Below are 25,270 nucleotides of genomic sequence, written 5' to 3' on the forward strand. Positions count from 1 at the left end.
CGTGGGGCTCAGTCCCTGAGCCTGGCTCAATCCGAGAACCCCAGGATCATGACCTGAGTTGAAGTCAGATGCTTAATGGACCAAGCCACCCAGGCGCCCTGCAAATGAGCTTTTAAAATAAAATGAAATTGTTTCATTTATGAAATATTCTGAAGAACTAAAACAGAAATCTTTCTTTTCCAGAACTGTGCAATGTTGTCAGTTGTTAATGCTCATATTTGTAAATAGGTCATCTTTGTTTGAAAAGGCATACAAGGTTTTCTAACTACAAATCTTTCCAGCCACTGTATTGCTACATTAAGAACTGTTAAAGATAAAAGGGAACCAAAATGATTGCCTAGACTGTTTGAATTTTAACCCTTTCCTCCATCATGTTTCTTTTCTTTTTTTTTTTTTTATGATAGAGAGAGAGAGAGAGGCAGAGACACAGGCAGAGGGAGAAGCAGGCTCCATGCACCGGGAGCCTGACGTGGGATTCGATCCCGGGTCTCCAGGATCGTGCCCTGGGCCAAAGGCAGGCGCTAAACCGCTGCGCCACCCAGGGATCCCCATCATGTTTCTTTATCTCTTCATGCCTACTTGGTTTTATTTTTTTTTTATTTTTTATTTTTTTTTAAATTTTTTTTTAAAAATATTTTTTATTTATTTATGATAGTCACACAGAGAGAGAGAGAGAGAAGCAGAGACATAGGCAGAGGGAGAAGCAGGCTCCATGCACCGGGAGCCCGACGTGGGATTCGATCCCGGGTCTCCAGGATCACGCCCCGGGCCAAAGGCAGGCGCTAAACCGCTGCGCCACCCAGGGATCCCCCTACTTGGTTTTAAATTGTTATTTTAACAATACTACAATAAAACATAAGTATGAGTTTTTATTTTTTTTATTTTTTTTTTTTTTTATTTTTTTTTTAAATTTTTATTTATATATGATAGTCACACACAGAGAGAGAGAGAGAGAGAGAGAGGCAGAGACACAGGCAGAAGGAGAAGCAGGCTCCATGCACCGGGAGCCCGATGTGGGATTTGATCCCGGGTCTCCAGGATCGCGCCCTGGGCCAAAGACAGGCGCTAAACCGCTGCGCCACCCAGGGATCCCAGAGTTTTTATTTTTAAATAGCAAAGCTAGCTTATAAATAGGATGACCATATGTCTCAGTTTGCCCAGGACAGTCCTGCATCATGCTAGTTATCCTGGCAAAATTATTAATAGATCTTCCTTTATTCTCAAAAGTGTCCTGTTTGGGTAATAAATTATCTGGTCACCTACTTACACTCTGTAGTAGTTTTGTTGTAGTAGATTTTGTCATTGAAATGTTCTTTGAAATAGGACCATAAGATAGTGGAATATTAGCTTCTTTTTGGTTAGATATGGGTAGTTTTCATTAGTCAGACATTTTTATTGTACTAAGAGTTCTGGATGTCTAGATGTAGTATATTAAACATGGAAACACATAATTTGAGGTTGGGAATCATTTATTTGGCCTTTTGCAGATTATAAAATCCTTTGAACCTCTTGTTTTTGTTAAACAGAAATAATTGTAATGCCTATCCTATGGGGTTATTGTGAGGATTTAAAGACAATAACATAAAAAAAAAGTAACCTATAAAAATGCTTACGCTACACATTATATGTATTAGTCATGTTACATATGTGTTTCTGAAAATTGAATTTAAAATGAACAAATTTGGGGTGCCTGGCTGGCTCAGTTGGAAGAACATGCAACTCTTGATCTCAGGGTCATGAGTTCAAGCCCCATGTTGGTTATAGGGCTTACTAAAAAAAAATTAAATGAACAATTTTATCTGGTTTAGGGGCACTTACTATTTCACAGAGCATAGCCTTTTAGAAATGTTTTTGCTGTAACAAGCAGCAGGGACTACTACAACTACTATTAGTTGATATATGTGGATTTTTTTGGGGGGGAGGGCTGAAATTTGAACATCTACATTTATGTTGTAGAGAGTCATGTAGGATACTGCTGGACAGAGGGAAGAGATCTCTTTTTTTTCTGTCAAAAAGAGATTACATGTTAGTATCTCAGTAGAAGAGAGTATAAATTTTATTTTTGTTAAAAAAAAGCTATATTAAATGAGTTACTGTATCAGAGATCATTTTCTTTTTTTTTTTTTTTTTTTTTCAGAGATCATTTTCTTGAGCATGCAGGAAGGTATATTCAGAATACAAATGGAAGGATTGGCCTTACAGAACCTAAGGGACCCAGGTATTTCCCTGGTCTGTTCACTTGACTAGTGAAAAAAATGCCCGTGATATAATTTACATACAGTTAAAATCACAGTTCCTAAGTTCACTGAATTTTGAATATCAGTATATATATTTATTTATATAACTACAACTTAGGTCAATATATAAAACCTGTTCATCTACTCTGCTTCTTTTTAGTCAATCCTACTACCTGTCCCATCCAGGCAACATTTTTCTGACTTCTTTCGGTAATACTGGTTTGCTTCTTGTAGAACTTCGTATAAAGTTAATGGACTGAGCCACCCAGGTACCCCACATCCTACAAATTTTGATATGTGTGTTCAGTTCAAATTATTTTCTACTTTTAATTGTGATATCTCAGATCTATCGGTCATTTAGAGGTTAGTTTCATGGCATAGCTTATAGTCTGTTCTGCTGAATGTTTCCTGTGTCTTTACTCTTTAATTTCACTCAGCAATATTTTGAGGTTTTCAGTATAGACGTTGTGCACACCTTTAATTAAATAAATGAATATAGCAGTTACCGGGTGTAGTGTTCTATACCAGATAGGTCAAGTTTAGTAGTTTTGTTCACTTAACTGTTATTAACTGTTATTTAATTGAGATATAATTCACATACCCTAAAATCTACCATTTTAAACTCTATAGCTCAATGGTTTTTACTATATCACAAGGTTGTATAACCATTACCACGAATTCCAGAACATTTTCATCACCCCAAAACTAAACCTTGTATCTGTTACCAGTTAATCTCCAGTTCCTCTGCCCCTTCCCTTGCAAACCAGGGAAACTTTGTGAATTTGCCATATTTTGGACGTTTCATTAAGCAGAATCCTATTTGGCCTTTTGTGTCTGGCTTCTTTCATTGAGTATAATGTTCTCAAAGTTCATTTATGTTGTTGCATGTATCAGCATTTCATTCCTTCTTATGGCTGAATAATCTATAGTATGTATATAACACATTTTATTTTTTAAAATATTTTATTATTTGAGCAGGAAAGAGAGCATGTGTGTGAGCACAAAGTGGAGGAGGGGGAGAGGGAGAAGCAGATTCCCTGCTGAGGGGCTCCATTCTAGGACCCTGGGATCAAGACCTGAGCTGAAGTCAGACACTTAACTGATTGAGCCACCCAGGCGCCCCCATATATATACTACATTTTCTCTATCTCTTGATGGATATTTGTATTTCCACTTGTATATTATGAATAATGCTGCTATAAACATTTGTGTATATTTTGGTGCTGTCACATGTTTTCATTACTAGTACTTAGGAGTGGAGTTGCTGGGTCATATGGTAAATATATGTTTACTTTTTCAAGAAACTGCCCAACTTTTTTTCAAGCTAGCTGCACATTTTCAACAGCAATGCGTGAGGATTCCACTTTCTCCATATTCTTGCCAATACTTGTCTTCCAGTCTTCGCTGAGAGGCTCTGTGTGCTTGTTGAGGCATATGTTTAACACTCAGAGGGACTTAACCATTCTGCCATAACCTTTATTTCCTCCTGCTTGTGCAGAGACTTATGGCTCAGTGATGATTGTTTAGGATCTTTCAGGTCTTTCTTGAGCATGCCACAGCTCTGGGCACATGTACATGGCCTTCTAGATTCTCAGGAATATTCAGAACGTTTCAGAACCCTTTATGGACATCTCATGCCCCCACTTTTCCTTTGAAGTTTTTTGGTTAGCTTCTTGTTTGTGCCAACTGCTTCAGACAGCTAGGATGTTAAACAATTGCAGCTGATTGTTTTTGACAAATTCTCCTGGAGAAAAGGGTGTTAGAGCTGGGCAGGCTGAGTCAGGTCAAATAATGAGAAGCCTCCGGAGTAGGGTTTTTCAGAGAACTGCCTGTAAGCTCAAATAATAGCAGTTCTCTGAAAATAGGGCTTTGAAAGAGCTCCAATCCTGTTCTGACCCCTCCAGTAGCTGCTAGGCTTCCAGTTTTCACTGTGCTTGTGGGCTTTTTCTTTTTAAGGCTACCATGGAGCTAGGAAGAAGGGGATGGGAATAGGGCAAGTTAAAATGGCACAAAGCTTGCTGTTTTTAGTGAGATTTGGCTTTTTTCTTTTCTTTAATGCTTCCTAGATTGTTGTAAGTCTTTGGTTAATATTTAGAGTTCTGAAAAAGTTGATATTGATTTTTTTTTTTTGACAACTTGTTGCTTTAATGGAAGAGATAGTTTTTGGAGGCTCTTATTTCTCATAATGTCACCCTAATTGTGTTTTAAAACATTTTTAATATACTCTTTCTTTTGAAATACTTTAAGACTCACAAGAAGTTACAAAAATAGTACAGAGTTCCTGTGCACTCTTCACTCAACTTCTCCTAATGATACAGGACTATAAAGTTAACTACAAGTGTTATTTGAATGTTACCAGTTTTTGCACAAACAGCTTTTTATTGGTGGGGTGGTGGTGGTATATAATTCTGTGAAATTTTAACATGTCTAGATTAGTGAAACCATTAACACAGTTAGGATCCCAAACTGTTCAGTCACCACAAAGAAACTGCTTTGTGTTATCTATCCCTGTATGTTCACCCCTGCTCCTCAAGTCCTGGCAATTACTGATCTGTTCTTCAACAATATAGTTTTGTCACTTTAAGAGTGTTATATAAACGGAATCATAGAGTATGTAACACATAGTACAGATTATATTTTCACTCATGTATGTCTTTGAGACCTATCCAAGTTGTATTGTAGTTCATTACTTTTTATTATTCAGTGTTTGTCTATTGTATTGGTATACCACAGCTTACCCACTCACTTGTTGAAGGACATTTGATCATTTCCAGTTTTTTTTAACTATTACAGATAAAACTGTTGTGAACATTTGTGTAAAAAGTTTTTATGTGAACTTAAGTTTTCATTTTTATAGGATAAATGTCCAGTAGTGTGATTTCTTCCTTATTTTGTGTTTTACCAATTACTGAAAGAGGGATATTACGACTGTATTTGTCTCATTTGTTTCTCTCAAGTTTTTTCCCCCAAGTATTTTGAAGCCATTTATTTTCTTGATGAAATGACTTATTTATATGAAATCATTTTTATATGGTGCCACTCCATGTTTTGAAGTCTACCTTGTCTGTATAGCATAGGGATTACTGTTAATAGTATTGTAGTAGAATATGATAACAGATGGTAGCAACTCTTGTGGTGAGTATAACATGTATAGAATTGTTGAATCACTATGTTGTACACCTGAAACTAATGTAACATTGCATGTCAGCTATACTTTAATAAAGTCTACCTTGTATGATAATAATATAGCCACTGCAGTTTTCTTATAATTAGTGTTTGGATAGTATACCTTTTTATTCAGTCTTTTATTTTCAAACTTTCTATGCCTTTATATTTAAAGTGTATCTTTAGTAAATGATGTTTAATTTGTTTTTGTTTTGTTTTTTAAAATATTTTGACTATTTATTTGGAGACAGAACAGGCAAGCAGAGGCAGAGAGGGGCAGAGGAAAGAGAGAGAGAGAATCTCAAGCAGATCCTATGCTGAGCATGGAGCTTGACGCAGGGCTCAATCCAACTCTTGGATGCCCAACCAACTGAGTCACCCAGGCACCCCTGTTTAACTTGTTCAATCCATTTACATTTATTTATTTATTTATTTAAAATATTTTGTTTATTTATTCGTGAGAGACACAGAGAGAGAGAGAGGCAGAGACACAGGCAGAGGGAGAAGCAGGCTCCATGCAGGGAGCCTGACGTGGGACTCAATCCCGGGTCTCCAGGATCACACCCTGGGCTGAAGGCGGCACCAAACCGCTAAGCCACCAGGGCTGCCCAATCCATTTACATTTAATATAATTACTAATATGGGTGGGTTTTAGAATATCATCCTTTTGTTTTTCATATGTTCTTTATATTGTTTTGTCTTTCCTTCCTTCTTTTCTAAGTTGAGTATATTGTAGTTTTTCATTTATATTCTCTGTTGGATTTTATTGTATTATTGTATAGTGATTGCTTTAGGGAGCACAGCATTTCTTTTTAACTTATCACAACCTATCTTGAATTAATGTTCTGTCATTTAACCCTTAAAAAAATTTATCAAAGAACTTACAGAACCTGAGGGAATGAATGAATAAAACTTTGGAAGGAAGGGCAGCAATACTTAGAACTCCAGAAGCTATCATCCATACTGTGAACATCACCCTCTGGAGTTGTACAGGGGACAACTTGTGCACCTTTACGTGGGAACCTTTTGGTATGAATTGGGCAGAGAAGATTTTCTAAAAGAGGTGTCATATGTGAAATTTAAAAAAGATCAATGGGGCAGCCTTCCTGGCACAGCGGTTTAGCGCCACCTGCAGCCCGAGGTGTGATCCTGGAGATCCGGGATCGAGTCCCACATCGGGCTCCTTCCATGGAGCCTGCTTCTCCCTCTGCCTGTGTCTCTGCCTGTGTGTCTCTCTCTGTGTGTCTTTCATGAATAAATAAATAAAATCTTAAAAAAAAATTAAAAAGATCAATGGGAATTTGCCAGACAAAAGAATTAAGGGAAGGATTTTACAGTCAGCCTTTTTCAGGGAACAGTGAAATATTATGATTAGCAAATAGACTGTGTATGTATTAGAATGGTGAGAGATAAAGGTAGAGAGGCAATGTATTTCATTGATTTTAATATGCACATTTCTTTCCATTATAATATCTGTGATATTAGCATGAATATTATAACTGTATCTTGCCAATCACCATGAGAAATTGGAACATATATTACAGTTCATGGTATCTTAGGTTTGATGAAATTTGGTAGGTTCCAGCTAGATTCAATATCTTTTATGTTAGTTAGAATTTATGTTGTAGATTTTATCCTACATATAATTGGAAGCTAGGCTAAGAAAAAAAATACAATAGGTTTGTTTAAATAATACAATTCTGGTGATACTGTATAGGATTTATTGTGGCTAAAAAAATTAGTAATATAAGGATTTAGGCAAGATTTGTAGAGGGCCTAGTTAATAGTTAAAAGCAATGCTAGTGGGATGTTGTGGAGGTTCCTAGTTGATAAACTGGTTGAAGAACTGCTTGATAAAAGAGAAAATGCAGTTACTGGTAAGGTAGTACTTGTTAGTGGAGAGAGAATTCACATATAAAGCTTATTAGTATTTATTCTGGTACCATGGTGCAAGTAAACATTTTTGCTAGCTATAGGGCTGATCAACATTAATTTATCAATAGCCTAAACAAATTTATCTTAGGAACTTTTAGTCTGATATCTGTGTTAGTGCATAAAATTTGTTAGCTGTTGAACAAAATAATAATTATAGGACAGGTTTATGTTGGCTGGGAGCCAGAATTATTAGGAATTTAAAAATTACTGACCAAAAAAAGATGTTCAGTGTCTTTCATCTTAGCATCCATTCCTGGAAAAAGACGCTGATAACATTTGAAACCAAATAGTAATCATAGTGTGGGTCAGTCGTAGTTTTTGGCCACAGCAGACACCATCTTGTTTACATCTAGTAGAACAAGATCACAATAAATGATCTTATATAGATTATTTATATAGATTCTTTGTTATTGAAGAAGTGTAATGCGTGTCTTAGTATGTACTGGCCAGGACATTAGTTTGTGTTTGTATTTAAGAAACTGGCCATTTTGAAGAATTAGTGTTTTTTTATTAGAGTTTTGTCATATTAGAATGAAATCCTGTTAATAATATGAAGAGTAAAGTATTTGCTTCTGGAAATAATTGTGTAATTTTTTTTTAAAGTAATCTCTTCCCCCAATATGAGGCTCAAACTCAACAACCCCAAGATCAAGAGTCACATGTTCTACTGTCCGAGCCAGCCAAGTGCCCCAAGAAATAATTGTATAATTTTAGCTTACTGTATGAAGACACTTCTTATGTGCTATTTTACATTTACAGAGGTGTCCCCATCTCTTAGGCTAGCCATTGTTGCTGCAACAGGGTCCGCACAGGCTTTGGACAGTTCTAGCCTAATAGCATTTCTCATCAGGACCCATGCTACATACTTCTTGTAATGAGAGACAATAGTCACTGTATAAATTCTCTCTTTTGTCCTTTAGATAGGGGTCTCTGAATCACAGTTCAAAACTTTTCCAGAAAAGTTTGAGCTGTAGTCACCTGTGGTGATAAGATTGAATGTTATCATCTGTAATTGTGGCCAACTTGGTAACATCTTCATAGGCTTTTGCTTTTTCTTGTTTCACTCCCTCATCTCTCACCTCTGCTTTCTGGAATCACTTTTCAAATAATGGCCTTGTTTATAAGCCTTTGTCTCAGGCTCTGCTTTTGGGAGAACTTAGCCTAAGACACTTTTTTACTTATTTTTTAATGTTTACATATTTGTTATATTTTTAATGTTTACCTGTTTAATGTATACTTGTTTATTGTTACCTGTTTATAATAAAATATATAACCAGATGGAAGAGAAGCATAGGGCAAGTACCAATGTATAGGCTTTTCAACACCACCAAGCAATTAACTCAATTTGACACTATCTACATGGAAATAGTGTTAGATGCCACAAGTTAAGGGCTCAGTCCCACGAAACTGTCCCCTCCCACACTTCACATTCCAATCATAAGTCCAGGTTGTTATATGTACTACTACTTTTTTTTGTTGTTTTTAAAGATATTTTTATTTATGAGAGATACAGAGAGAGGCAGAGACACAGGCGGAGGGAGAAGCAGGCTCCATCCAGAGGGCCCGATGTGGGACTCGATCCCAGGACTCCAGGATCACACCCCGAGCTGAAGGCAGACGCTTAACCGCTGAGCCACCCAGGCGTCCCATACTTCTTTTTTTTTTTTTTTTTTTAAAGATTTATTTGTTTGTTTTAGAGAGTGAGCATGCATGCAAGTGGGTGGGAGAGGAGCAGAGGAAGAGGGAGGGAGAGGGGTCATAAATCTCAAGTAGACTGCAGTGTGCTGAGTGTGGAGCCTGATGCTGAGCTTGATCTCACAACCCTGAAATTATGACCTGAGCTGAAACCAAGAGTTGGGTGTTTAAACCGACTCAGCCATCTATTATCTATACTTCTGACCAACCAGTTATAGATCAGAGAGTCACACCACCCTCTTCTTGGGTTCAATAATTTGCTAGAGTGGCTTGCAGAATTCAGAGAAGCATTTTACTTATTAGATTACTGTTTATTATTGTCAGATGACAAAACTAAAACAGTTTGATGTCCTTTATTCAAGGGAAAACTGCATGGATTCAGGGAGTACAGTGCCTTATATTGCAGTGGAGTACTCCTTCCAAGGGATTTTGGGCAAGAGTATGTTTTATAGAGTGTTAAAAGGAGCAACAATGATGGTGTGATTGGCTAGGGTTGCACATCTGACCTTATTTAGAAAGATTAAGGAAAAAAAGAAATAAGTATAGAGTTGGCTGGTATTAGGAGAGAAGGTGACTGAATATACTACATTTCTGGTCAGTTGGACCATTTACAGAAACACGAAAGCTTAGTTTGCTCCTGAGGCACCCTGGGCAGGAAGGAGATAGCTCCATTTTAGGCCTAGAAATTATTTTAACATTATAAAAGGATATAACTGAGGAACACCCAGAAAGAAGAATTGCATAAGCCAAGCAAGGTATGTGGGAAAGGATGGGAACCTTCATGCTCTGTGGATGAGCCACTTTCCCCAAATCTCCACATATGTTTACAAGCCTGGAAGCTCTCTGAAACTCAAACTTTTGGATTTATATGGAGGCTTCATTACATAGGCCCAGTTGATTATATCTGTGGTGATTGAAGCAAGTCTCCAGCCCCTTTCCCCTCCCTGAAGGTGAGGGTGGGACTGAAAATTCTAATCCTCTAGTCACCTGAGGTTCCCTTTGCAACCAGGCCCCCACTCATCCTTAGGTTACCAAGTTTTCCAAAAGTAACCTCATTAACATAACAAGACACCTTTATCCCAATCCTCAGAAATTCCATTTTTAGGATCTCTTTTCCAGGGACCATGATGAAGGCCAAGTGTGCATTTCTTATTCTAAATCACAGTATCACACAATTTGGGAGTGGGGAAATGGAAGTTCCATGGGCAGTGTGACCTTCCCGATAGTTGTATTCACCAGTCTAGCAGCTTTTACATCATCTTAATTTATTATGTTTTTAAGATTTATGTTAAAATGTTGATTGGCATCTTCTAGTGTATTTATTGAATTACTCTTGGGGAAGTGGTTTAGGTGTACAGTTTAAGAATTAGAAATAATTTTATTAAGTTAAGACACAAAGCCTCTGTGAAATTTAAATAAGATTTATTTAAATATATAAAACTACTATTACCATTTGTTGGAGATATACAGAGAAAATGGTAAATACTCTTTGAACATATTTTTTCAAGTTCACTGTTTCAATAACAGTAAAAGTAAAATCCATATAACCCTTCCCACAGAGGGAAGGAAAAGAAATCCAAGAGATCTAGTATGCCTGGGTGGCTTAGTTGGTTAGGTGTCTGCCTTAGGCACAGGTCATCATCCCAGGATCCTGGGATCAAGCCCCTGCTCAGTGGGGAGCCTGCTTCTCCCACTCCTGATCTCCCTTCTCTTTGCTTGTGCTCTCTACCTCTCTCTGTCAAATAAATAAATAAATCTTAAAAAAACAAAAACAAAAACAAAAAGAAATCCAAGAGATCTAAGTTAAGACTTTATTTTAGCCTCAGAGGAACTTGTGTTCCTCAATGGAACACAGTTTGTAATGCAAATACTAACAATCTTGTGGCTTTATAATAAAAAATGCATTACAAAATAAAGCAGATTCACAAAATGAAATACAACAGTTTATATCTGTTAGTAATAGAAAACGAATCTGAAATTGGAATCAACAAAATAACCTACCTGTAATTGAAAAGTCCAGAGAAAGTATAGATTTCAGGTGAAGCTAAATTGGTCCCATAACTTCATGAATGACCCAGTTTCTTTATGTTTTTCCATTCTGCCCTCTGTAACGTTGGATTTATCCCAAGGCAGCCACCTGGAGACCTTGAGGTACTTAAAGAGGACAATACTGTTTGCATTTATATCTACTAGAAAGGAAGAGATTTTGTATGTGAGCACTCTTAGAAAAAAGTCTTGGGGTCCTTTTTGATTTGCCTGGCTTAGGTTACATGCCTATCTCAGACTGATCAGTAAGAGTAGAGAAATATACTGTGCTGTTTGGCTTAGGCTTTGCTGTGCTTCAAGGTTAAACCTATCACGCTGGTGTGGATCAGTTTCACCCAGATCTCTTGAATGAGGAAATTTGGGGTGAAAGTAGGAGGATGACAAGGAATAGATGACAAGCACACAATTCTAGTTTATTAGGAGAATGGCTTCCAATGACTTTAGGTGAATTGTAATATTTGGCAACAAGGCAAAGCCTGTTGTTTAGTTTATTAACAAATAATAAAAGAATAAATTACCAGTTAAATTTTTTCCCAATCATTACTCTTAATAATATATAAAAAATTACTTTCAGTCTTTTTTTTTTTTTTTAACTTTCAGTCTTAAATTTGAGCAATTCAGTCCCAGCATATTCTTGTGCTTTGTGTAAATATATTCTTGTCCATTTGCATTCAGGAAAAAAAAAAAACTTTTGCTAGACAAACAAGTTTAGGAATACAAGTTTAAACAGGATTCTGAGATTCAGTGTGCTCCTCTTTTCCATGAATTTGTAAATTTCCGTATGCATTCAACTATAGAAACCTTAGACCCACAGAGGGTGCATGGATTTATTAATATTTTACTAAATTTTCAAATGGAGTGCAATGGACTATTTTGGGAATGCAGGAGATATTCAAAGGATTGACTTCTGAAAAAGAAATGTCATTATACTCCTTAAAACCAAGCGAGGACATGTTGGGGTAGAGATTGACATGAGGGTAGCCAGATACTTTGTGATGTTAGAAATGTGCCATATTTTGATTCTGGGGGTGGTTTCATGACTATATACATTGACCCAAACACTAAAAAAGATGGAATAAAAAGAAACAGCCAAACATTCCAGTAACACCTTACACTTCTTTTTTAAAAGCAAGTTCTGGGGAAAAAAAAAAAAAAAACCAAGTTCTGGGAATTTTTTATCGTTCGAATAATAGTACACAAATCAGGCAGAGAAGTTTCTAATGGTCAAGTTTTACTGTATTTTTATATTAAATTTTTATTCTAATTACAAATAGGACTTAAGTCTGAATAGATCAATGTATTTTCTTTTAATTCTCCCCCATTTAGCTTTCTTTAAAAAGAAAAGGACAAATATCACTATTATATATTCAGCCATAGTTGTCTAATCTGTGGTTTTATTTTGTTATTTTTTAAAGTTTTTTAATTTATTTATGCGGGGGGGTGGGGAGCAGGGGGACAGGGAGAAGCAGACTCCCTGCTGAGCAGGGAGCCCAACCCAGGTGCCCAATCTCAGAACTATGGGATGATGACCTGAGCCAAAGGCAGATGCTTAACAGACTGAGCCACCCAGGTGCCTCCAATCTGTGGTTTTAATATGATACTGTAATTCAGTCTTCTAAATTGTTATAGACTGTAATCATAGGTTATATCCCATATTCTTAAACTCTGGGGTACCAGTTTTAACTAATATTACTGATGGTATCCAAATGGTAAGGATGGTAACTGGTTTGGAAGCCACTGGAAGAGCTCTTCAGCAAACTGGAGATCAATGGCAAATTAGAAGCAAATTTCATTGAAAAACCAGGAGAATTCCTTCCATCAAGGCTGACCCAACCATGGCCACCGGTTCATTTCTTGCTATCAGTTGCACTCCTGTTTAAGGCATCACTTGTAGTGGAGTTCTAGCTTTCCCTTGGTTTTGAGCCATACTGTGATCATTGTGGAAACAGACTACTTCAAAGTCTGTTAAATGTAATTACTTCATTTTTGGTACCCATCGTGCAAGTCTCCCCACAGTCATTCCCAGTTTGTCAATAGGGCCTTTGGCTGGACTCCTGTAGGAAATTCTGTAACCTCTCTAATAACTTTTGGTAATTGTATATCTAAAAAACTAAAAAGAGTTAATTATCTGTCATGTTTGTTGAGTACGGAACTTTGTTAATGCTAGACTTAAAAAAAAAGCATTGAAAGCGTTTTAGTCATTAGCTGTTGAATATTATGGAAAAAGATCACTTGATCTGATTTTCTCTTTTATTTCATCCAATTTAAAAGTCATCATTCTTTCTAAATGGCTTGTGCTACCTCTAAAATGTTATCTGAAACATAAAAGGCAAATCAAAGGTTTAAATAAGCTAGTATGTTAGGTTTATTTTTAAAGTAAAGTGAAGATCTTTATTTTTATATTTGTGTGCGTTTTATATATCAACTTATTTTCAGAAATATTTCTAACTTATGCTTACATTTGTGTGTGTGTGTATGTTTTTTTTTTTTTTTTTTTTAGTGAAAATATTCTCTTTGGAATGGGAAATCCTCTTCTTGACATCACTGCTGTAGTGGATAAGGATTTCCTTGATAAGTAAGTATTAAATTCTTCACATATACTGTGTGGAACTTTATCTGTAGGAAAACTGGTGAAAACTTTAGACTCTAGCACCTTCACTTGAAGGAAAACTCAAATTTAAACTCATTAATAAGAAATTTAAACTCCTTAATAGCAAGTTGCACTATCATTATTTGAGTAACTGACCACAGTTTTCTCTGGGAAAAACTTAGGTACATTTGTTCAATCATATTGCTGGTTTCACTTGAAATTTATTTCTTATTCTGTGCAAGGAAAAAGTATATGTGATTTACCTCATGATTTAATTCCCAAATTTTTAAATTACTGTCTATGTATTATGTCTGTCATATACTATAACATAAATGGGAGAAGAAATGGGATTAGAGAAGACAAGAAGAATAAGCAGGACATAATTCAGAGGTCATGAATCTATATTCTTTCTCCTTTAAGAGTAACTTTTGATATTTTTAACTTAGCTAAGAAATCAGTTTGTATTTATTTTTCTGGCTGGCTGACACCATTTGTTACAAGGAAAAAATTAAGTAGTAAAAAAAAGATTAATAATGAGAAAGCAAGTTCTGTACCCACAGGGCAACAATTTTAAAAAATGAGGTAAAGTTCACTTAAGATTTATAATTTCAACAATTTTAAAGTGTATAATTCAGTGACTACCATCACATTTCTGGTGTTGTGTAACCATTGCCTCTGTCTACCTCAAAACAAAATCTGTACAAAATAAGCAGTCATTTCTCTATCGCTGCGTGCCCTTCTCCCATCTCTGTCCTGTACCCTGGTCTTTTGGGAACTACCAATTTACTTTCTGTTTCTATGGATTTGCTTATTCTGGACATTTTACTTTATATAAATAGACACATACAGGATGTAATCTTTTGTATGTCTTAATTTCACTTAGCATGATGTTTCTCAAGGTTTCTCTAAGCTGTAGCATGTTATCAGTACTTTATTCCATTTATGGAGGAATAATATTCCATTGTATGAATATATACACACTCTATCCGTTCATCGATTCATGGACGTTTAGGTTGTTTCCTTTTTTGTCTATTGTAAATTAAGCTTCTATGGACGTTTGTGTTTGAGTTTTTGTGTGGACATATGTTTCATTTCTCTAAGATATATATATTGGAGTGGAATTGCTGAGTGATATGATAATTTTGTGTTTAACTTTTTGGGGAACTACTTTTTTTTTTAAAGCAAAGTTTATTGGGTGATAGTACAAAGCTGCTGAAAAGGGGAACCAAGGAGGTTTCCATTGGAGTTTCCAAGTCTAGGGATTTAAAAAAAATTTTTTTTTAAAGATTTTTATTTATTTATTTATTTATGAGAGACAGAGAGAGAGAGAGAGAGAGAGAGAGAGAGAGAGGGAGAGGCAGAGACATAGGCTGAAGGAGAAGTAGGCTCCCTGCAAGGAGCCTGATGTGGGACTCGATCCCAGATCCCGGGATCACTCCCTGAGCCAAAGGCAGACAGATGCTCAACCACTGAGCCACCCAGGCATCCCTGGGATTTTTTTTTTTTAAGATTTTATTTATTTATTCATGAGAGACACAGAGAGAGAGACAGAGACATGGGCTCCTTGTATGGAAGCCTGCTTCTCTCTCTGCCTGATGTGGGACTCAATCCTGGGACTTCAGGATCATGCCCTGAGCTGAAGGCAGGTGCTCAACCACTGAGCCACCCAGGCATCCCACTACTTAACTTTTCTACACTGATCACACCCTTTTACTTTTCTATCACTATTGTATGAGAATTCTGTTTTCTTGCCAAAACTTGTTCTTTTCTCTTATTTATGTATCCATTATTTTGAAAGATTTTATTTTTGGGGGCCACCCGGCTGCCTTGTTAGTGGAGCCTGCTACTCTTGATCTTAGGGTTGTGGGTTTGAGCCCACATTGGCTATAGAGATTACTTAAAAAATAAAATCTTTTTTGATAGTTTACTTTGATGCACAAGTTTTTAATTTTGATGAAGTTTACTTTTTCTGTTCTGTTCTTTTGTGGTTCTGGTTTTTCTGTCATCTGTGAGAATTCATTCTAAATCCAAGGTCACAAAGACACATGTGTATGTTTTCTTCTAAGAGTTTCATAGCTTTTAGCACTTAAATTTAGATGTTTGATTTGTGTTAATTTTTGTATAAGATGCTTATTACAAATTCAGTTGAGGGATGTCTGGGTGGCTCAGTGGTTGAATGTCTCTTTTGTCTCAGGCCATAATTCCGGGGTCCCGGGATCAAGTCCTGCATCTGGCTCCCTATGGGGAGCTTGCTTCTTCCTCTGCCTATGTCTTTGCCTCTCTCTGTGTCTCTCATGAATAAATAAATAAAATCTTTAAAAACAAACAAAAAAATTCAGTTGATTCTTTTGTATGTGGAAATCTAGTTGTTCCAGCACCCTTTCTTAAAGAGACCATTCTTTTCCCCATTGAATGCTCTTGGTACTCTTGATGAAAATCAATTACCCTAGACTTGTAGATTAAGCCTGGATTCTCAGTTCTATTCCATTGATCTATATGTCTGTCCTTTTGCCAATACTACACTATTTTGATTGTTGTAGCATTGCAGTAAGTTTTGAAGTAGTTAGGTTAGGGAAAAGCCTATTGATAAATAGTGTAACACTTACTGGTGAAAGGCTGAATGATTTTCCCTAAGATTAGAAACAATTTAAAGATGTTGACTCTTACTTCACAATGTATACAGTGGTCCTAAAGATTCTAGTTGGGGCAATCAGAGAAGAAAAAGTAAAAGACATGTAAAATATTTAATAAAATCTACAAAAGAGCTACTACTAGTTCAAGAACTATTATAAAGCTAGTAATATTCAGGAATCAATTTTACAATAAAGTTTTGCAATAAAATTTACAGTAATCAAAATAGTGATATTACCATAAAGATATTATTGGCATAGAATAGAAAATCTGGAAAAAGGTCCACACAAAAATGGACAACTGATTTTTTTACAAAGGTGCAAGGCAGTTTGGTAGAGAAAGGATTATCTCTTGAAGATATCTATCTGGTGCTAGAACAATTGAATATCCACATATAAAAATCCCAACTTGGGAATCCCTGGGTGGCTCAGCGGCTTAATGCCTGCCTTCAGCCCAGGGCGTGATCCTGGAGTCCTGAGATAGAGTCCCACATTGGGCTCCGTGCAGGGAGCCTGCTTCTTCCTCTGCCTGTGTCTCTGCCTCTTTCTCTCTCTCTGTGTCTTTCATGAATAAATTAATAAAATCTTAAAAAAAATAAAAATCCCAACTTGGACCCATGTTTTGCATCATATAATTAACGGATAAAACTAAATGTCAAATCTAAAACTATAAGATTTCTGGATGTTAACGTAGGAGAAAATCTTTCTGACTGTGGTCTAAATCAAGATTTCTTATATATAAAATGAGGAGCATGTTTTATAAAAGAAAAAAAATTGATGATTTGGACTTCATCCAAATGAAAAATTTCTGCTATTGGAAAGGTACTGTAATGGGAATGATAGGACAGACTACAGGCTGGGAGAAAATCTTTGCAAAGCATATGTCTCACAAAGGACCACTGATCAGACTATATGAAGAGCTCTCAAAACTCAATCAGAAAAGAAACAACGCAATTAAAAAATGGGCAAGAGATATAAACATTCACAAGGATATATGGATGGCAAGCACATGAAAAAATGCTCAACCACTTTTGTTATTAGGGAAATGCAAATTAAAGCCATGATGAAATACTACTACACATTTGTTAGAATGGCTAAAATTTTAAAATTGAGCATACTAAATATTGACCAGGTTGTAAAGGAATTGGAACTTTCTGCTCATGGCAAATGTAAAATGCTGCGCTGAGTTTTATAATCTTAATTAAAAAGTTAAACGTACATCAGCTGTTTGATCCAACCATCCCATTCTAAGGTCTTTATCCAACAGAAGTGACAGCAGATGTCCATACAAATACTCACCAATGTTCATGGTAACTTGGTTTTTAATAGCTGAAATCTGGACGTTACCTAAATATCAGCAGGTGAATCATTAAGCTGATTATTCACTCGTATGGTGGAATACTAGTCAGGAATAAAAAAGGGATGCATTGAATGTTGACTGGATGAAACTCCAAATAGTTGTGTTCATTGAAAGGTGCTAGATAAAAGAGAGAACATATTGTATGATTTCATTTATATGAGATTATGGAAAATGCAATTTAATCTGTAGTGGTAGAAAACAATATTTGTTTTATGTGCATGGGGCAAGGTGTGATAGAACATGGGAGGGAGAGATTATAAAGAGACAGGAGGGAGTTTCTAGGGATGTGTTCATTATTTTGATTATGTGATGATTTCATGAGTATAAATATCAAAATTTATCAAAATTTATACTTAAAATATATAGGGTGTAATATGTTAGTTATACCTCAAAGCTTTATAAACAACAACAAAAATCAATTGAACATCAACTCATGAATTTGAAGTTAGAGCTCCTTCATTTGCTTAGTGTGAGAGATTTTGTTCAGGAAATCAATTTATTAGTCCCTATTTAAATAAAATGATATATAAAAGTACAAAGAGAAAGTAAGAAATTTGCAATTTTATGATGTGTATAACCGGTGTTACTATTTTGATAAACATGCCTCCAGATATCTCTTAGGCATATACAACCTATAGGTACATGTTTGTGTTTATGGGATAATACTGTGTATAAGGTAATTTGCTTTTTTCTTACTCTACACTATATTTTGAATATTTGTTTTTATTTTTATTTATTTTAGATTAAATTTTTTTTTAGTAATCTCTACATCCAGTGTGTGGCTCGAACTCACAACCCCAAGATCAAGAATTGCATGCTCTACCAACTGAGCCAGCTAGGAGCCCCTGGATATTTGTTTTTAAAAGTTCATGCAAATGTGAGCAGAATGATTATGATCTGGCAGCTGTGTGCTGATACTACCCATAGCTCAAGTAGCTTCTTTGTTTCATTAGCAGCTGATCCTAAAAGGCCAGCTGAAGCTTAATATTTTTATTTTGGGAGGGTTTTTATTTTTAACCTTGATTTTTAAATTAGTACTTGGAGATAAAAAGCAAGTTTTGGACCCTAATCATAAATGTAAAGACTTTCATATTCTTAACCCTAATAGTTTTTTGTAGAATATACTTTGAAAGTATTGTTTATTATTTTAGTAGACTAGGTTTAGTTTACATTTCAGACTATGTTTAAGTATTTTTTACATTTGGGATGTGTAAAAGTCAGTTTTTCCAGGAATAATTTCTGGGAATAGGTACTAAGTAAATGAAATAAATTTGTATTTATTAGTATCTTACACTATGAAAATGAGTTAACCATCAAAGTTTTTTTGATAAAGTATGTGTTCTGTTTCTGATTTTTAGGAAAACTCTCTGGCTTTTTCAATAAAAAAATTCTTATCAATATACAACTAGTGCTAATTAAAAAATAAACTACTACTGAAGGTTTATAAGGAATAACGTTAGTTTTTTTGCTGTATCTTCTACCTTTCCCCTTGCTTTTATCTTATCCCTCCATAAATGCTATTTTTCCAAAAGCAGCCATTTTTAATTCTGTTAGCTGTTTTTTCCTTTTATCTGGTTGGTTCTAAACAGTACACTAATATTTGCTGTGTACGATTTTGATAAGGATGTTTGATTGGAGAGGTAAAGAATAAATGTTCCTTTAATATAGGGAAAGGTTACAAGATCATGATTTCATTAGGATGGTTTCCAGAACACAGCATTCTGCTAGAGTGGCACCCTTGATCTTCCATTCCCTGTGGGAAGAGATAACCTAATCATGTTCCTGATGACAGTGGAGAGGATTTGCTCTGTCCTTCTGAGAACTTTGCTTTTGCCATTCTTACCAGAATTTTTATAATCTCTTGATGTTTAATTTTTGAAGAGTCTGATTACTTACCTCCTTGCTGACCAGGTTTTAGTAATTACTAACAACTGCTATACATTCCTGAATGTTGACTGTGACACTAAGTGAACTGAAGGTTAATTTCTCGTGCAAACCATCTGTCTAGCAGTCCCAAGCTTAGGGACTGTTTGAGGTCTATCTTATTAGGTATTTCTTGGGTTTGGTGGTTTTTATTTATTTACAAATGTATTTTTAATTTTATTTTTTTAAAAACTCTACCCCCAAGGTGGAGCTCAAGCTCACGACCCCAAGATCAAGAGTAACATCTTCTACTTACCAACTGAGGAGCCAGCTAGAAGCCGCTTGATTGAGTTTGTCAGTTTTAGATATTGTATATTGACTCCTTATTGTGATAGCTTGTGAAAGCTTTAGCTTTCTTTCACCTACCATTTCATCTTCCTCATATTATTAAATTATGTCCAAACAAATCAATAATCATTGTGAACAAAATTGTGGACTGTGATTATGTATAAAACTTTTTGTTTTTCTTCCAGTTACTTAATTTTATCTTGTATTCATTTGCACCATTTTCTGTACAATTACTGAAATTTTCAAACCACTCTAATATTTGTCACATGCCTATTAACCTCTCGCCCTCTGAATCCTCATTCCTCAAAATCAGTAAGTCTCCAACCTCTTTTTCTCTGGTGACCTCCTGTTTAGAATTCTCTATCTTTGTGCTCCAAACTGGACTGGTTGTAGTATTAGACATTTCTTTTCCCCCTTTAAACAGCAGTTTTCCTTGAACTTACCTGTGACTTAACCATTTTGGATCTCTTGTTTCCTACACCTCATATCTTCGTAATTGGTTTTCTGTGTGTGTGTGGGGGTGGGGGGTGGGGGGCATAGCCTCAGTAGCTTCCTAAGAGAAAGAATATGTGTACATTTTTACATATAGTACATTTTTTAAATCCTTGCATATGTGTGATAATCTTTAAAAATTTTTTTCCTTCACATCTTATTGATTGGTTAGATAGAGTTTCCTTTGCGAATTTTGAATCTATGTACCATTGCCAGCACATCAAATGCATCTCCCTCCTTTATAGATCACAGTTTTTTCTCTGTGGAAGCTTTAGTAGTGTTGTTTTGTTTTGTTTTTGCTATTAGTTAAATTATTATTATGTAACATTCTTGTGTTATGGATATAATTTTTTTTCCTGTCCAAGCATATTAGAGATGGTTTTGTTTTTTGAAGGTTCCTCTTCTATTTCCTGCATTATTTCAGTTTTCTATGGATTGGTTCTTTTCTGATTATTTATCATAGTCTTTCTCCTTCACAATGGAGACTTTCCACTAGTATTAGGTGATTTTTGGCTATCAATTCATATTTAAGGATAAGATATTAAACAGTCATTCCATTTATAGGAATAAAAAAATATGAAAGGATATGTTCAAAACAGTAACAGTTGTGGAAGAGTAGATTGGCTAGGTAGATATTTTATTTCAACACTCTGTACAATTTAAAATTTTTATAACATTCTGAATTGTTTTTATAATTTTTTAAAAAAGCATTTGGGATGCCTGGGTGACTCAGTTGGTTGAGCATCTGACTGCAGATCAGGTAATGATCCCAGAGTCCTGGGATCCTGGCTTTCATGGTCAACGGGGAGTCTGCTTGTTCTTCTGCACCTCCCCCTGCTTGTAATCTGTTTCCCTCTCTCTCTCAATTAAATAGTCTTTTTTTAAAAAAATGCTTTAATAAAATTATCTATTGCTGTGTAACATGTTACCCCCAAACTTGACTGCTTAAAGTAACAAACATTTAGTATCTCTCAGATAGTTTCTGAGGATCAGGAATTTGAGAGTGTGGCATAGTTGGGTGGTTCTTCTTTAGGGTCTTCCATCAAGTTGCAGTCAGTCTCTTGGCCAGAGAGGCAGTCATTTCAGGCCTCAGCTGCGGCTGGTGGATTTGCTTCCCAGCTGACTCATTATTGACTGGCCTCCATTTATAAGAGCTTTTGAACTCAGGGACTCAGTTCCTTATCTCATGGACCAACATATGATTTGAGAGAGGAAGAATCATTCTAGATGGAAAACTAGTCTTTTTTTATAACCTAATCTTAGGAGTGACATGATATCACTTTTGCCAAATGTTATTGGTCATACAGACCAAATCTGGTATAATATGTGGGAGGGCACTACACATGAATATGAAAAATAAGAGGCAGAGAGGGGTTAACAGAAGAAATACTGTGATAGCCAGCCTCAAAGATGGCTCCCAGTGATCCCCTCTTGGTATTCCCTTGAGTAGTCTCCTCCCACACTGTGTCAGGGCTGAGCTATGTAAGGAATGACATACGGCAGAGGTGTGATGGTATGCTACTTGACAGATTAGGTTGTCAAAGACTGTGGTTTCCACCTTAGGTGTTCTCTGACTTGTTTGTATGCATACTTTTTCTTTTGGATTACTCAGTCTGGGGGAAGCTAGCTGCCATGTCTTCACATTCAGGCACCCTACCGAGAGACCCAGGTGACTGCAGATAAGGCCTCCCTGCTCTCACAGGGAGTGAGGAACAGAGACCTGCCAGCAACCATGTATGTGAGCTTATAAGTGGATTCTCCATCCTCTGTTGAGCCCTGAGATGACTGCAGCTCTGGCTCACAGCTTGATTGTATCCTCTTGAAAGACCTTGAGCCAGAATCCGTTAACTAAGGCACTCCCGGATTCCTGACCCTGAAAAACTGTGTGGGATGATAAGTATTGTTTTTATCTGCCAAGTTTTTTTTTTTTTTTTAATTTTTATTTATTCATGATAGGCACACAGTGAGAGAGAGAGGCAGAGACACAGGCAGAGGGAGAAGCAGGCTCCATGCACCGGGAGCCTGACGTGGGATTCGATCCCGGATCTCCAGGATCGTGCCCTGGGCCAAAGGCAGGCGCCAAACCGCTGCGCCACCCAGGGATCCCTTTTTTTTTTTTTTTTTTTTAAGCATTTTAAAAAACTTATTTATTTATTTGAGAGAGAGAGCACAAGCTGGGGCAACAGACAAAGGGAGAAACAGACTCCCCCGCTGAGCAGGGGGCCCAGCCCAACTCTGGGTTTGCTCTCAGGACCCCAAGATCATGACCTGAGTGGAAGGCAGATGCTTAACCTACTGAGCTACGCAGAAACCCTCTTTTATTTTTACCTTTTTTTTTTTTTTTAAGATTTTATTTTTCATTTATCAGAGAGAGAGAGAGCGAGCTTGAGTGGGGGGAGGCACCAAGGGAAAGAATCTCAAGCGGACTGCACCGAGCCCAAAATGGGTCTTGATCCCACCACCCTGAGCTCATGACCTGAATCAAAATCAAGAGTTGGATGCTGAACCGACTGAGCCACCCAGGTACCCTTAATCTTCCAGGTTTTGGGTGAATTTGGTACATAGCCAAAGGATACTACTAAATATAACAAAAAAAATGTTTTTTCTTTTTCTTTTTTAAAAAATATTTTATTTATTCATGAGAGATACAGAGAGAAAGAGAGAGGCAGAGACACAGGCAGAGAGAGGAGGAGGCTCCATGCAAGGAGCCTGATGTGGGACTCAGTCTCGGGACTCCAGGATCATGTCCTGAACTGAAGGAAGGCAGGTGCTCAACCACTGAGCCACCCAGGCATCTCCCCCCAATTTTTTTTCAAATACACAGCCCACACCCCACATTCAAAACCTCATTGAAAGGTTGGTATGCATAGGTTGAGTTTGTTGACTAATAGGACTTTATTGTGACTTGATTATACTAAAAGCCTATATTTAAGGGGTGACCCCTAATATTATTAGTATTTGGAAGTCTGTGCTCTGAGTCTCTTCAGTTTCTTTACAGAAAAGTCTTTCAAGCCTCATTACTTTATTCTTTGAGCTGGATAGGGTAAAAGAGCAAAGATAATATAATTAAGTAGGTGGTTTGATCTGACCCTCCTTATCTTTCCTGTTTTGCCTGTTGCCTCTCAGTTAAGAGATGTTTCTGTTTGGTTTCTAATTTATTTTAGGAATTATCAGTTGTTTTGGTGAGATGATAGTCTGTTTCTCTACTTTTAGCTCCATGCCTTACCCAGTTCCTATGAGACTTAGGGCTTCTGCAAGTAGCTAAAGCTTGCCTATCATATATAGCCTCTTTCAGTTGCAATTGAGATTTTAATTTTTTCAGTTAGCTAAATTCCTCATTCGCTTTCATTTTTCTTTTTTTTTTAAAGATTTTATTTTATTTTTTTAAGTAATCTCTATACGCAGTGTAGAGCTCGAACTCACAACCCTGAGATCAAGAGTCTCATGCTCTACTGACTGAGCCAGCCACGTGCTCCTTGCTCTCCTTTTTCTGAAGATTGAGCCTGTAGATTTTTACCTTTCTTTTTGTACCTTTATTATTATTTTAACAGAATCTTGGGAGAAAGAGTAGATAGTCTCTTTGCCATATTTAAGTGAATGTCCAAGGGGTGTATGTGTGTAATATTTCACAGTCATTATATGTGTGCTAGCATATATAACTACGGATTTGTAGAATTTTTGAGATGGATTGGAATCTGGAGATAACTCTTTACCCATTTTATAGCCAAGGAATAGACTCAGAGAAGTTCCATGTTTTGCCCATGATTATAGTTAGCAGTATAAACCTAAGATGGAATCTGTGTCTCTTGACCCTTATTCCTTTCCTGTTCCACCATGCCTTCTAACTACCTTTATTTCTTAACTAGATTATTTAATTATTGATAATTAAAGGATATTGTATGAGTTAATAATAACTACATGCCAGGTTTTGAGGATTTTAAATGAGTAGGCCTGGTTTCTGCTTCATAAATAAACACTGGATAAATAAATGATTATCTTCCTTTAGGTTCAAATCTCTTTGATTGCTGGCTTAATTCTCTAAGTATTTAATAATATGTTAATTTATGTGATCTTGTAATTTCTTCAACAAGTGATGTTTAGTATAAAAGAGGTTTTTTTTTTTTCTTTGTAGTTTCCTTTGACTTTCTTGGCTCTCATTCTTTTCTGCTTCCTAACTAATCTCTTATTGAAAGGGAGCTCAGTGGTTTTTTTGGTACTAGGTTTTTTTTTTTTTTTTTTAATTTATTTTAGAGAGAGAGAGGGAGAGAGTGTCAAGCAGACTGTGCTCTGCATGGAGCCCATCATGGAGCTCCATCTCCGGACCTGGAGATCTCTACCTGAGCTGAAAGAGTTGGCCGTCTAACAAGCTGTGTGGCTGCGGTGCCCTGTACTAGGTTTATGATTAAATATCCATAGTAGAAGCCTTGCATGCAGGGTTTATAAACACTGTTGAGGAGAGACACAATTAAGAAAAGTATCTTAGTAAATCTGTAAGATAAGTCTGTAAACTCTTGTATTTTAGGTACATGATAACATTGTTCTGGGTACATGTTAGGTACTTCGGAAGTAGCATCTCACTGAAAAAAAATTTTTATGAAAAGAGTGGGATTTTAGGGCTACTGGTTGGCTCAGTGGTTGAGCGTTTGCCTTTGGCTTGGGTTGTGGTTCCGGGATTCTGGGATTGAGTCCCATATTGGGCTACCCACAGGGAGCCTGCTTCTCCCTCTGCTTGTGTCTCCGCCTTTTTGTGCTTCTCATGGATAAATAAAATCTTTAAAAAAATAAATAAAGTGGCATTTTAGGGGTGCCTGAGTAGCTCAGTCGGTTAAGTGGCCGACTCTTGATTTCAGCTCAGGTCATGGATCTCAGGGTTATGAGATTGAACCTCCCCTCAGGCTCTGTGTTCAGC

At 36.4% G+C, this 25,270-nt stretch overlaps 1 protein-coding gene across 20 annotated transcripts in view; it reads left to right on the plus strand.

Moving 5' to 3' along the window:
* Positions 1-25,270, plus strand: part of ADK (adenosine kinase) — a 506,565-nt gene that overhangs the window by 25,724 nt on the left and 455,571 nt on the right. For 8 of the 20 annotated variants that reach the window (XM_072823669.1, XM_072823668.1, XM_072823681.1 and 5 more), the window contains exon 2: positions 13,579-13,653. The exons of 4 other annotated variants lie outside the window; for them this stretch is intronic. In XM_072823669.1, coding sequence (XP_072679770.1) covers positions 13,579-13,653 — 75 coding nt within the window. Of the gene's footprint in view, positions 1-2,137; positions 2,219-13,578; positions 13,654-25,270 lie in introns of all 20 variants that reach the window. 8 more of the 20 variants (XM_072823662.1, XM_072823664.1, XM_072823665.1 and 5 more) reach the window with 2 other exon arrangements.

Source organism: Canis lupus, chromosome 4 (assembly GCF_048164855.1).
Source record: "Canis lupus baileyi chromosome 4, mCanLup2.hap1, whole genome shotgun sequence".
Taxonomy (NCBI): Eukaryota; Metazoa; Chordata; class Mammalia; order Carnivora; family Canidae; genus Canis; species Canis lupus.